Here is a 14,982-nt window from a genome sequence, read left to right as displayed (position 1 = left end):
CTAGCACATACCTTTGGCAACTTGTTAAAGATGTCGTTGGACAGGTCTATCTGGAAGGCATAAAGTAATAGTCTTGTGAAGGCCGATTTGCAAGTGGAAATCGTGTTGGCTGCTAAGCCTTGTCCATGAAGGTGAATGATGAAGGACAGACAAAAGTCTATAGAGATTTCTGTAGGATTTTTAGCCTTGATGAAGGACACCCATTTCTTCCAAGATGACTCGTATTGCCTTCTGGTAGACTTTGTTTTGTATTCCTCTAGGAAGTCTAAACATTTCTTCGAGATCCCAAACCTCTTCTTCACGGCTAGGGAGAGAAAATCATGAGATGATGGTCTCGGGTTTTCCTTGATGAAGCAAAGACAGTCGACTTCTGAACCTGCTGGGAGAGAACTGGGTCCGGCAGAGGGATCAGCTTGGGTTGTAACTCCAGAACTAGGGGGAACCAGTTGCTCCGGGGCCACTTGGGTGCCACTAGGGCTGCTGTTCCCTTGAAGGCTCTCAGTTTGGTGAGGACTTTCAGCAGAAGGTTGGGTGGAGGGAATAGGTAAATCTTGGACCATCTGTTACACTCCAGGGACATGACGTCCACCGTTTCCGCTCTGGGGTCCTTGTATGGGGCCACGGTTGCTTGTTGTCGCTCGTCGCGAAGAGGTCGATCTGCAGTTCCGGGACTTGACGGGAGATGAAGGAGAATGATTCTACGTCTAGGGACCATTCCGACTCTATTGGGGTTGTCCTCGATAAAGCGTCCGCCGTCACATTGCGGAATCCTTGTAGGTGAACTGCTGAGAGGTGCCATCTCTTCTTGTCCACTAGGCGGAAGATGGGCAATAGCACTTGGTTGAGTTGGGGCAATCTTGAGCCCTGATGGTTGAGACATCTGACCACAACGGCGCTGTCCAGAGTTAGACGGATGTGGATCGAGGGACGTGGAGACAGTTTCTTCAGAGTAAGAAGAACCGCCATGGCCTCCAAGATGTTGATGTGAAACGTCTTGAATAGGGGAGACTATGTTCCATGAACTTGTCGCTGATGGGAGTGACCCCCCCATCCTTCTAGCGAAGCATCCGTGTGGATAATGACCGACGGAGGTGGTGGCTGAAGAGGAACTGATCTTCTCAGGTTCTTTGCCTTCGACCATGGCTTTAGGGGTGAGCGAAGCCTGGTTGGTAGAGGTCTCTTGAGATCTCTTCGAGCGATGGATGCGTTTCTTCTCGAGACTCCCATTGCATCTTTTAGCTGTGCTCTTAGCACTGGGTCTGTCACTGAGGCGAACTGGAGGGAGCCGAGCACCTGTTCCTGTTGTCGTCTTGAAATCCGTTTGGATTTTAGGAGTCTCTTGACAGATCCCGCTATTTCCTTCCTTTTCTTCAGAGGGATGGAAAGACGGTGTGACTGAAGGTTCCAATGGATTCCCAGCCATTGGAACTTCTGAGCTGGAGACAGTCGAGACTTTTTGGTGTTGATTTTGAAACCCAGATGTTCCAGGAATTGGGTCATCTTTCTGGAAGTACAAGAGCATTCTTCTGAGGATGCTGCCCAAACCAGCCAGTCGTCTAGGTAAGCCATTACCTGGACGCCTTGAAGGCGTAGCTGTTGGACGATCGTGTCTGCGAGCTTCGTGAAGATTCTTGGAGCTATGTTGAGTCCGAAGGGCATGGCCCTGAAAGCGTACTGCCCTCTTTGAAGCTTGAATCCTAGGTAGGAGAAAGCCCGGTGATTCATTGGAATGTGCCAGTAGGCGTCCGCCAAGTCTATTGAGGCCGTGTAGGCCTTGTGAGGAAGTAGGGCTCTTATATGTTGAAGAGTCAGCATCTTGAATTTGTTGTTCGCTATGAACTTGTTGAGAGGGGACAAGTCCAGAATGACTCGGAGTTTGTCGGAGTCCTTCTTGGGAACACAGAATAGTCTTCCCTGGAACCTGGTTGACTTCACCCTCTTGATCACCTTCTTGTTCAAGAGTTCTAGGACGTATTCTTCCAGGACGGGGGTGGAGTGTTGGAAGAATTGATGGAAGGTTGGAGGTGGTGTTACCCAGCTCCACCCTAGTCCCTTCTTGACGATGCTGTGAGCCCAAGGATCGAAGGCCCAACGATCCTGAAAGTGGCGGAGTCTTCCTCCCACCAGAAGCATTTCATTGCTTCTGGTTTCCCGAGGATTTACCACCTCGGCCGCATGCTCCCCTCCCTCCTCTCCCTCTAGATGGACGTCAAGAGGAGTCTCTGCCGGAGCCTCTACCTTTGGGGCGAAAGGTAGTGGATTGCCTTTCGTAGGCTGGTGTAATGACTGGTGACTGAGCCACCACCAGCTGAAAGGTCTGTTGTGGCTGAGCCACCAACTGGGGAGTAGCGGGTGCCAGAAACTGGCGTTTAGCTTGATGCTGTTGGGGTCGGGGCTTGTTGGACTTCTTCTTAGGTTGGGGCCCATCATCCTGAGAAGATTTCCTCTTTTGGAACATGCCCCACTTGTTAAGAAGGTTCCGATTCTTGGTGGCGGCTCTGTCAACGATCTCTTTCACTAGGTCGATAGGAAAGAGATATTTACTCCAAATGTTGGAGGAAATCAGTTTCCGGGGTTCATCCTTGACGGTAGCATCAGCAAACACGAATTCTCTACAGGCTCTCCAGGCCTTGATGAAGCTGTATAGATCTTTCGTCAAGGTGGCAAGGTGGGTCTTCGCAAGAACCATGTAGAAGCCTGGGACCCGAATGTCCCTGGCCATTGTCTCAAGTTATACTTGAAGAGACAGAGAGGCAGCCAACCTCTCTTTTGTGTCTTGCTCCCGACGCAGAAGGTACTCAGTGAGCTTGGGGAGGTTTTCGTTAAACTGACGTCCCGCAACGTCAGGCTCCAACTTTCCAACTACGAAAGTTAACTGGATATCTTTCCAGCTTTTGTCGTCGGGAGGGAGGGCGAGGGAGAGAGGCCTACATTCCTCCAATGTAGGGCAGGGTTTTCCTTCCTCCACCGCCTTCAGCACTGCCAGCAGGGACTTTTCAGCGAAAGGAAAGACCAAGGTGGGAGGAGCAAGAAAGGATGGATGTTTCTTGCTTAGGGCTGGCACCTTGGAGTTGGTGTAGCCCCTGCTCTTGAGGCAGTCAGCTAGAAGAGCTTGACCCTTAGCGTGGTCAAATACTATGATCTCCTTAGGCTCGGTCTCCTCCTTGGAGACTGGTTCGGATTTGAGACGGACGTAACAGTCCGGGTAGGCTTCGAAGCTAGGCCAGAACTCCACCTCTTCAAGGGGGGACGGCGCCTAGTTTAGGGTTGATAACGATGCGTCCGCTCATGATGGACATGTGTTCTGCATGCCACCAAGGGTTTGTCACTGAGCAGGCGGAAGATCCTTGACGCTGATCTTCTTCAGCGTCTGTTTTGACATCCGCATGATCTCCCTCTTAAGGTCCGCATGTCCTTGGCGGAACTTCTCATCCAGGAGTGCCACCAAGGCTTGGAGGGTATCCTGCAGGTACTGGAGTGGCAGAGGTAGAGGGGATCGGTTCCGAAATGGCAACGGAAGAAACAGAGGGGGCGCGGGCAACCTCGCTCTCGGAGTCGGGAGTCTCCACTTGATCTTCCTCTTCTTGACCCTCAGCCATCAGGGTCCTTTCGGTATTGTCCAACACATCTGACATCCTCTCCACTTCATCGAGATGACAGTCTTGGATAGCGTCCGAAACGTCCGGTTCGACTGTCAGTTGGACGCAGGGGATCTCAGCCTTGGGAATGATGGCATCCGCAGATGCCTTAGGAAAGAGCAACGCTCTCATCTTCTCATTTGGGAGATAAGGCCCCATGGCGTTCTTTTGGAAACCACGCACCCACTTGCGCAGTTTCTCTTGGGCGATATCCCTGGCCTCCGCTTCATTGAGCAGGTTCTTGCATATAGTGCAGACCTGCGGGTCCCAATAGCAAAGATTCCCTTGGGAGATCGAACAGCCGGCGTGAGTTCGGCACGCCAGGTGGCCGCAGAAATCGGGGCGACGAACGCTGCAGAAGGCGCTCTCACACCGTAGGTACTCCTGCTGTAAAAGAAAGAGGCAAATGAGTCTGTGGAAGTCAATAACAGTCATGACTTACAGTAATTTTAGATTAGTATAAAGTTATAAAAACTTATAATATAAGATTCCTTTTCACGTATAAGCTTAGGATAGGTAAGCTAGAAAGGAGGCAGGAGAGACACATACTTGTGCAACCCTCCCAGTCAATTGCCCTGACCCCACACCATAGCTAATTCTAAGGACTCCTCATGAGCCCTGATAGGAGGAAGAAACATCCACATAGGATGAGCAAAGCTTAGACTTCCCCCAAATAATTAGATACAGTGAGAGAGGGGGAACTGAGTTCATTCAGTATAGAAGAAAAGGAGGGATAGATCTAATCCTCCCTATTCAGGTTAGGTCCCGGCAAGAGACTGCGCATGGATGCACAGAGTATGCTGGAAAATTTTTCTACACAACTATACACAATAGTTTTCAGTCTAAGGTATATATTATACCATAGATGTACCGGCTATCGTCTATAGCTGTACAAGAATCACTGCCGGCACTGGGCTGGCAGGGAGGAGTGACTGTCCACTGCCTAGATATGATTAGATGGCGCCGGCAGCGTGACGGCATGCCGGAAGCGCGCCTGGCACTGGCAAATCCCCATCACGTGGAGACCCTTCCAAGCCATCAGTCTTTGTGGCAGAGAGAGGGTGACACCTTTATGTGATGGCAGATCATCGGCAAGTCGGCGGCCCCTGGGAGCCGGCAAGTGACCGGAGAAGGTATTCCGACACTGACATCAATCAATGAGACAGAGAGGATACCCAGAGACACTGACAGCTGTCGCCGGCAGAGTGGAGGCGGCAGTGGACCGGCACTGAGAGAGAGAGAGAGAAAGGATAGGAGGAGAGAGAGAGAAAGGATAGGAGGAGAGAGAGAGAAGGGTAGTACTCAGTACCCATACCCCTTCTTCCTCCGGAAGGAGTGTTCAAAGGAAAGGGAGAGGGTGGCAACCTTTCATCCAGCCGCAACAGAGCCGGCAGCTGGCTAGAGTTGCAGGTGGCAGCCCAAGGGAGGACCAAAGAGCACTCAAGACAGTGAGGTCTTCCGCCAGCAAACCAACCTGTCGTATATCATCCCATAATTCGACTATATGCGGGAAGCATAGCAGTTCGGACTAACCAACGAAAGGACCGAGCCGAACCCGGAACCTGAAGGCACACGGTGGACAGAGGTGTGATGGCTAGGCCAACACAAAAGGATAGAGGGGGGAGGGGTGAGGGTCCTGAGAGGGAGTGTAGGAGGAGCGTAGCTCCCACCGGCACTCCCCGGGACAGGGAATTCTGTTCAGGGCTAGCACTATCTAGGTATAGGAAGAATTCATTCTCCAGCCTAGGGTAGGTTAGCACAGAGAAGGTACAGCACTAGTGTCCTGTCCTAAACTATGAAGAAACAGAATCCCCTTGGACTGCCTAACCTAGGCTAGGGGAGCTAGTCCCCCAAACTAGGAAAGACAAGGTAGGACAAATCACTAGACCACAGGGAGGAAGGGTCTTAACCCAACCAGGTGTGGACTAGGGGGAAGGGCAGAGCCCCCCCACCTTTACCCACCAGCAGGGACCAGAAGGAGAGTCCATTCTCCTAATCGGAAGCTGAGGGCAAACGACTGGTACTCTGAGGTTCCGTCCCAAACTCAAAGCGCATGTACTATGGCAAGGAGTGGGGAAAGAAAAATCCTAACCTAACTTTACCCGAATGCAATTCGATGTAAGGAGGGCTAGGATGCAGCCTAGGCTACCTCAGAGGGAGGAGATTACCTTGGGTAAGGTAACTGGGGAGGTGAGAAAGTATAAAAGAGCCCTAGCGTTAAGTTATGGATAAGGGAGTCGGCTACCAAGATCACCGAAACCCCTTGTATACTTCCTAGAAGGCAAAAAACATATGTGCAATCACTGAATCTTAAATGTATAAATGCCTATATCTTCATTTAGTAATTAACACTAGGAACAGTTATTATATCATGCATGAGAGTAAACAAAAACACCTAGGCTATTGAGCCTAGGGGCTAAGCTAGCAATCTAGCAAACGAATTCGGCTACCTACATTCACCGAAAAGGAATACTGTTGGCATAATATAACTAATTCCTGGCAATGAAGACTAAATAACTAATGCTGATTAGTTAATAAGACTGGGAAGGTTGTTCTGGCTAAATAAATAAAGCATGCGAAGCAAACAACAGCGTCGGCATCATGACGCCTCCGGTCGAGGCACAGCTCCGCCACAAAACACAGAATTTTAGGATAAAAAGACGTTACTTTACGGCTAGAGCTTATTTATACAATACAAGAATATGGTACTCAACTTTCCAGAAGAAGGCGAGGCAGAAGATTGCGACATTATGAGTCACTTAGCGAAAACTGGGAAAAAAGCACCTAGTCATAAACGCTACAGACGAAGGAATGAGGATGGCGCGCAACGGTGACGTCAGCCAAGATGCCCGCCAACATGGCGACCGGATGTTGACGTCACCGAGTACCGTAACAGTAACGAAGGAGGAGAGTTTAGTAACGGCTCCTTCCATACTTGCCACACTTCCCCCTCGAAGCGTAAACGCTATGTGGGGTGCAGATAGCTATGTGGCGTGTCAAGCATATGTCCCCTGTTATTATACGATATCCTAAAGGGAAACCTTATGGGTACTCGCGCCAGAAGTTAGAGTTCAGTGAAACCTTTAGTTTAATTCTCTGGGAATATCTACTGTAGTCATATATACCCTTAGGAAGCTACTGAAGGAACCTTCCATCAGGACGTCATGGCTTGAGCCCAAAAAAAGATATCATAACAGAATGATAATTAGCTTGTTACATTCAACGACACATTTACGCAGTTTGTTGATGGATATAGTTTTTGAAGAAAATATAGATAGGGCCCTTGCATTACATGTCTTTCCCCCTGAAGCATACATGCACTTGAAAGAGGGCAGGTATCCATGGGCATGGCCTACCAGTACTGTAATGATATCACAGTGCAATGGGCTGCTGCCAGCAACAACTTGCAGGCGGTCTATCAGGATGGCAATCTCATTCAGCCACCATGCATTTCAATAAACTATGTGTGAGCACAGCAAAAGCGCATGCATTAATGAACGCATATAAATCTTACCCACCTAATCTAAACCCCTGACAGCTTGAGCACATGCCAGGGTTTTAGTAAGGTTAGTCCTTCTACTAGTGTATTAAAGAAAGCTGCATTCATGTGTGTGTGCGTGGCCATGCCAGCACATCTGAAGAAAAATATGTAAATGCCCTAATGAGATAGCATGCTCTGGTGAGAGAAAGTGCTCAGAAGAGAGAGAGAGCTCAGGTGATAGTCATGCATTCACCTTGAGTGCATATCTAGAGGCAATGTGTGCCTAGTAATTCTTCTAGACGCTGCACGTCTGGGGAATGGGCATCTAAGCACACTCGTTCAGCCAATTTACATCTGACAATGCTTCTAGATGCTGCGTGTCTACGCGATGGGTGTCTGGGAATGGGCTTCTGAGCGAGGTTCATTTGATAAAGGCGTTTATGGGTGACTGCATCTGGATAAGACTTGTTTGGACGAGGCTAATCTGGTTGAAGCGCACCTGAATGAGGCATGTCAGCATCTGGTAGAAGCTTGTATGTGTTCTTCCTGATGATGAAGAAGGGTCCAAAATGCTGACTCACAACCTTGCTAAGGGATTGATTGCAGACTAAGTCTGGTAATCAGCAATGCAAAGCAATCAGCTTCCAATTAGCAAGGTTGAGAACGTTGAATGAACAGCACTCGCTAGGACACCTGTTGTTTGCATGTGCCGACAAGGAAGGAAACAGAATTCCTTTGGGAAAGAGTCTGTTCCTTCAAAGGGAAGTCTAATTCTAAGGCAGTAAAGGTGAGAATCCTGCATTTACCTTTGTCTCAAACTCAAGGACAATCCCAAAACGCAATACTGTAGCATCATACCAAGAACTAAATCCAAGAGTACCTATGAAAAATGCAGGAAAAAACTTGAAAATCTGCTAGTTTCCAGCCAGTTAAAGAACGTCTGTCTCTACTGAAGACTGCTATCAAAGTGACTACTCGGTGAGCAAGCATTAGGGAGAAGGTTTCCCCACTCCCAACTGGTGACCACCAGCTAACTACCTACACTTCATTATAAAATTTTAATGGCTGAATTCCAGCTTTGCTATTATCATTCTCCTATGTAAAGGACAATGATTTGTATTTGTGCAAGAACAAGTTGATGTAAAAATTTCTATGATGATGATAAAACCACAATTAGGATTTAACATTTACGGGAAATTCTTAACTACAGCTTTGAATGCAATGAGCATTCATCAACAATTATGAATAGCATTTCCAATAACTACTATAGGGTATACAGTAAATAAAGCCATGACTTGGCTTCAACAAATATTCACAGTGAAAATGACAATAGAGTCCAAATAACTATTTAAAGTACAGTACTAAATATCTTATCAACTGTATAAAATAACAATGGTATAACTAATGGTTGAACCAATGAATGTCAAGTGCACAATGCACTTGAATTTGCAACTGGCAATTATAAAGTTGAGTTTTTAATACAAAATACAGTACACATTAATTTATACAATTTACTAATCTATAAAAATGCATAAAGCTATTGCAATATTTTTATTGAAATACTAAATTATAGAATGCTATGATTTCAATACTTGCAAAAAAAAAAAAAAAAAATAAATAAAAGAACTTCATGTTAGGTGAATATATTCATACAGTACCAAGATCTACTTACGTGTTATCTTTTAAAAAGGTTTGCAATTCAGAATTAGAACATTTTGACCATGTTACTTTTCCTGGACCAGTTGAAGGTGACATGATGTAGGTGTCTGCATCACAAGTATTTTTGTCATCAAAACTTCCATCGTGTGACATGCCAAGGCTGAAGAGCGTACAATATTTATCAGGCTTGTGGGTTTTTGTCAACATCCCTAAGTAGCTACAGAATATGCTGCTTGATACCATATTGAATATTCTGTTGAAATGATAGTATTGCAATTCATTCTTTTTTTTCAATAATGGTCACTGAATGAAAACAAATCAAGAAAAAGAAAACTTGAAATAAAAACTGTTGGTAATAGCTGTGGAATTTTATGACAGCAAACCTAGTGTTGTATGACAGGGATCCACAATATCCTGTAATTGTCTTATACAGTACAATTGATGTAGCCACTAGAAAATTTAGATATCTTACAAAGTACAGTACAATGTGTAATATTCCATTTTTAGGCTATTATCATATAAGGTATATTCATCAGGCTGCTTAGTACACATACTTGTTATATGAACGTAAAACATTAAAATGATTTATTACTTATGACCCATTTCATGCGTGATGACATAAACAGCTTCAAAACTTGTGCCCTCGTTGATCGTACAAGAGTAGGTTGGATGACACATACCCGACACCCACGCTAGACCTAAGAAAAAAAATAATTTTGTGCTTCATGATTGATGGCAAAGTATAAATGCAATTATAGGAAATATACTGTACAATAGAATATATGAAACATGAATATTCATAGATATGTCAACAAAATAAAGGGTTAAATACAGTTTTATCTTCATGAGATGCTTGTACAAAATTTCTTCAATTCTTATACTGTAGTAGTAACATGCACAACTAAATCCTACTTTTCTGAAACTTGAAAATCTATACTTCCACCTATTGAATAAGAGAACATCAAAATTACAGTACACTAATAATTCTAATCCATCAGGAATTTAAGCTAAAGTGTTTCATGATTGTAAGAGCACTTTAATAAGAAAGTAAATGTTTGAAGGTATAGAAATTTGTGAGCCGCAAGTCTAGTGTTCTAATTAATAATATATTTTCTTTTTTTACAAATCAACATCTACCATAGGTTTTGAGGTATATATATAAAAAAAATAAAAAAAAGAAGAAGAAGAAGAAGAAGAAGAAGAAGAAGAAGAAGAAGAAGAAGAAGAAGAAGAAGAAGAAGAAGAAGAAGAAGAAGAAGAAGAAGAACTTGAACTTTATGGTTTTCATAACAAATTGCTATTTTGGTGGGAAGCCGTGATATAGATGTTTCCCCCCTAGAGTTTTAGTACAGTATGATTGAAGGGACCATTGGAGTATCTAGGAACTAAGGCTCTAGGAGTTTGTAAAAAAAAAAATAGCGAAGAACTTTGTAATGAAAAGGGGATTGCTCATATAAGCTAAGTTTTCCGTGATAGGAAAAGCAGAATTTTTACTTCCAGCATGATAAAATGCGCTGTCGTATACAAAATTTTCAATGACTACATCTCTTAAAATCTGCAGTTGAAACTTGCCCAGCAACAATATACCAAAAGGTCTGAAACCCACAGGTCCTAAAATTGAAGGGATGAATACTTTTTATGTCCAGCCAGACTTCATCATCACATTAGCCAAACAATAGACAGCATACAATGTAACAAATTGATGCCCGGCCAAATAATAAAATTATCGCTCTTGGTTCAAGGACGTCCCAGACAACTTGGCCCCCTTCTGCCAACAACAAGCAGCTCCCAAGCTTCATTACTTGCACAGTTGCACACAGATTGAAACTACTGGAAAAATTCCCTTATCATATCGGTCATCATTATCATTATTTTTTTATGGCAACTCTGTATTATGGGGTTGGTCATGGAATGAGTTCTCTTAATTATCTTCTATCCTACACTAGTGCCTTCCTTAACTTCCATTAGGGCAAGGTCTTCATCTATCAAAATTTCCTGGTACCATTTTCATATTTACAGTTTTTATGACTATTTCTTCGTCATATCTTCTCATCACATGTCCAAATCATTTTCATCTTACATGGAATAGAGCATTTTTGTTACCTTGGGGACATGGTGGACTGCAAGAGTAGAGAGCATTAAGAAAGAGAAGTGGCAGTCTGGGAAGAGATTCCCAGACAATGGGAGAATAAAATGGTGCCATTAATGGCAAGAGATAATATTTATGATTGGTACATCAGGTCTTAACTAGTCTATGCCGAAGAATCAATGGTACTGACAAAGAAAATGGAAGAGATTCTGATGAGGTTTGAGTTAGAATATTAAGATTTATGGCTGAGGTACAGAGGGAAGATCCCATTACAAATTAGGAATTATGGGAGAGATATATGGTGGTATCCTGAAGATTGAAAACACGATGGTAATGGTAGAAAAAAACCTCTTTAGCTATGAGAAGCAGCTCTTCCAATACAAGGATACTGAGATCAAACCAATTTTGTCTAGTCTTGCATAGCACCATAATCTCTGTACCATTGACATCTCACTGTCTTGGGTTAGAGTTCTCTTTATTGAGGATAAACTTGAGTCCTTTTTTGCTCTTCCCTTTTTTCAGTGTTTTTGGAAGGCTCTTTAGAAGTGCTGAGGATGCCTGGTGGTTTATTAAAAAGTTTAATTTTCCTTATCTTTTTTTATCTCTATCTTTGATCTTAATTTTCAAAAACATCACTATTCTTCACTCTATAATGCTACTTTTGTTCATAATGCTACAGTTAGAATTTTGTTATAACTCTTTTGAAGTTTGTTCTTTACTTTTCTTTCATCTTTCATACTCGGTTGCTTTCTGTAGTGGGGACCTATTGTTTGTAGCTTGGCTTATAAAAGTAACAATGAAATTAATAAAACTCATGAATTTATCCTGTAGTACACTTATTTTCAGATGATATCAATAATAATCTTCCTGGTGTAAAGAAATTCAATTAGAGAATTGAATTTCTTCAAGTCAGAAAATTCTTTCATATGAGATGATTTGGATACGTTAATGAGCTTTTATAGCTTATGTAGGCTGCTATTTTCTAATGGTGTTTAAAGCTAATTGTTTGTACTTTACAAACAAAAAGGATGAGTGTACTTTTAGCCTTGTATATTACTCAAGGAAGTTGTAACTTGCACTCTAGATTACCCCTCAGAGACTAGTTCAACTAGTTCAGAATCCTAATATCAGCAAAAGGTCATTCAGCCTCTTCTAGAGAGCAAGTTATAACTTCCTTGAGTAATCTCCTTCTTCTTTGTCTGCATCTTTTCCCACTTTTATGTGGGGTCGATGTTTCTGACCAGGTTTCTCCATCTACCTCTGTCTCACACTTCATCACCCGTTAATTCCTTTAATCGAAGGTCATCCTTGATCCAGACAAAGAGGAAGAAGAAGAAGATTACTCATGGAATTTGTAACTTGCTCTCCATTCAGCCTCTTCTAGAGAGCAAGTTACAACTTCCTTGAGTAATCTTCTCCTTCTTCTTCTTCTTCTTTGTCTGCATCAAGGATGAACTTCGATCAAAGGGATTAACCGGTGATGAAGTGTGAGACAGAGGTAGATGGAGAAAGCTGGTCAGAAACATCGACCCCACATAAAAGTGGGAAAAGATGCAGACAAAGAAGAAGAAGAAGAAGAAGAAGAAGAAGAAGAAGAAGAAGAAGAAGAAGAAGAAGAAGATTACTCAAGGAAGTTGGAACTTGCTCTCTAGAGAAGGCTGAATGACCTTTTGCTGATATTAGGATTTTGAACTGGTCTCTGAGGGGTAATCACAATCCTTCTTCATCAGAGAGATAGCTAATTCGTCAACCATAGAAATGAAGTATCTCTGTAGATGGTGAGTCGAATGCTGAATATTTTCTCAAAGATGCCTTGGTAATATAGAGCAGTATTGTTGGGGATTTTGATCTTAAGATGAACTAGATCAAAATGTTCTCCTCTTAAATGAAAATTATGTATTGTGCCAACAATTTACTTTTCCTATACACAGTCTTGTATCAATTTTTGGAAGTTCCTGCTATAGTGTTTCAAGTTTTAGCACAGCTGGTACAGATAATCAGTTTAGCAGTATTTCAACAACTATATAGGCCTATCCTTATCTGAAATTAAGCCTAAAGTGGAGTTTACACGATTGAATGGTTCGTCGAACCTACTTGTCAAACGGATCAAAGAGGTGGAGTCAGCCACAAATGCATAGGGTTTGTGGATAATGAAGCCCTGCCCACAAAAGTCACACGTTCGAACATAAGAGAGACATCTAATCCCAAAGGTCATAATGAATGAATTACTGAACTAAATCTCAAGTCAAATGACATTGTTTAAACTCACTCTCCTAAGTGCACTAGTTTAAAACATTTGAAAATTAATATGAAAATTCCTTTGAAATATAGCTATTAAGTCTTACCTGCTGCTCTTGAATCATAACCTCTGTCCAAACATAGGTATATAAATGAAGAAGTGTTTTGTTCCCTTTCAAATATTTCATTACCTATTTCCCTTTCCTTTCTGGACAAAATTTTCAAAGCATTTTAACTACTTACTATGTTAGTCTAAATATTTGGTTAGTTATTGGCATGACCAATCAAAAGACTTAATAAAATATTCTTCTGAAAATTACCTATAACAGAATCAGATTCTGGTTTGCCATCCCAAAGATCAACTCCAGAGAGCATAAGGGCATGATCCCAAAATCCACTGGATGTGTCTCCTAAAGGATTTTCTATACGGTTTAGGTTACGCTGCCAGTAACAAAAGTTGCTCAAGTACCTGGAAAAGGAAACATAACAATTACCCCTTACCGACTAAATTTTTCCTCCATTTCCTTTGGTAGAAAAATATACGTAATAATAGTTAAATAACCATCCTCTAAACATAAGCTGCATTCTGAAACCCAGGTCTTATGGGATAATAATATAGTACTGTTTAATTCTACACAATAGAGTACTTCTTAAATTTGGTACTATATCATTAACTTTCTTTAATACCATACCAGTAGCATTTTATTTCACAAGCTAATATACGCACATAACCAACCCACCTTTGAATGTCACCTCTGCTCTTTGAAGGACCTTTATTGGCATCTTTGATAATTTCTAGTCTTACCAGCATGATGGTGAAATGGACGTCTAGGGATGGAGCATTGTACAATAGATGGACCTGAAAAAAAAAAATAAAACTAGTGAAATGCTTAGCCTCGCATCCTATTACATATGCTGTATTACAATCACATACATACATACATACTTATATATATATATATATATATATATATATATATATATATATATATGTATATATATATATATATGCATATATATATATATATATATATATATACATATATATATATGTATATACATATATATATATATATATATATATATGTATATATATATATATATATATATATATATATATATATATATATATATATATATACACACACACATATATATATATATATATATATATATATATATATATATATATATATATGTATATATATATGTATGTATATATATATATATATATATATATATATATATATATATATATATATATATATATATATATATATATATATATACAGTATCTTGCATCTAGAAAGCTCAAGATGTAGAAGGATGATGAGAGAAAGCAGATACTTCTGTATTTTAAACTGCATTTATTAAGATGACAAAATTTTTGCAAAATTGTCTATCCCATCACCAGGGATAGCAATAAGAAATGTATAAAGTAATTTTTATTTTTCCTAGCTATGTAAACCTTTTGTCTTTCAAGGTAGGGATTGACTAGAAGAGTTAAAACAACCGTTGAAATCGCTATTATTATTAATATTATTATTATAGACTTTAGCTGTGGTAAGCAGCTCTTCTAGGAGGACACTCCAAAATCAAACCATTATTCCCTAGTTTTGGGTAGTGCCATAGCCTCTGTACCATGGCCTTACACTGTTTTGGGTAGAGTTCTCTTGCACACTATCTCATTTCTCTTCCTCTTGTTTTTTCATGTTTTTATAGTTTATACATGAAACATTTAATTTAATGGTGTTGCTGTTCTTAGAATATTCTATTTCAATTTGTTCATTACTTCCCTTGTTTCCTTTCCTCACTTGGCTATTTTTCCCTGTTGAAGCTCTTGGGATAGTAGCATCTTGGTTTTCCAACTAGGGTTG

At 41.5% G+C, this 14,982-nt stretch overlaps 1 protein-coding gene across 1 annotated transcript in view; it reads right to left on the bottom strand.

Moving 5' to 3' along the window:
* Nucleotides 1–14,982, bottom strand: part of LOC137647134 (A disintegrin and metalloproteinase with thrombospondin motifs adt-2-like) — a 241,825-nt gene that overhangs the window by 22,137 nt on the left and 204,706 nt on the right. Inside the window, exons 6-9 of the mRNA XM_068380386.1 lie at nt 13,846–13,964; nt 13,426–13,574; nt 9,371–9,476; nt 8,792–8,938 (exon numbers count right to left, since the gene is read on the bottom strand). Coding sequence (XP_068236487.1) covers nt 8,792–8,938; nt 9,371–9,476; nt 13,426–13,574; nt 13,846–13,964 — 521 coding nt within the window. The remainder of the gene's footprint in view (nt 1–8,791; nt 8,939–9,370; nt 9,477–13,425; nt 13,575–13,845; nt 13,965–14,982) is intronic.

This window comes from Palaemon carinicauda, chromosome 9, assembly GCF_036898095.1.
Source record: "Palaemon carinicauda isolate YSFRI2023 chromosome 9, ASM3689809v2, whole genome shotgun sequence".
NCBI classification, from domain to species: domain Eukaryota; kingdom Metazoa; phylum Arthropoda; class Malacostraca; order Decapoda; family Palaemonidae; genus Palaemon; species Palaemon carinicauda.
Note: the sequence above shows the minus strand (reverse complement) of the source record. Positions and strands in the feature narration are given on the sequence as shown.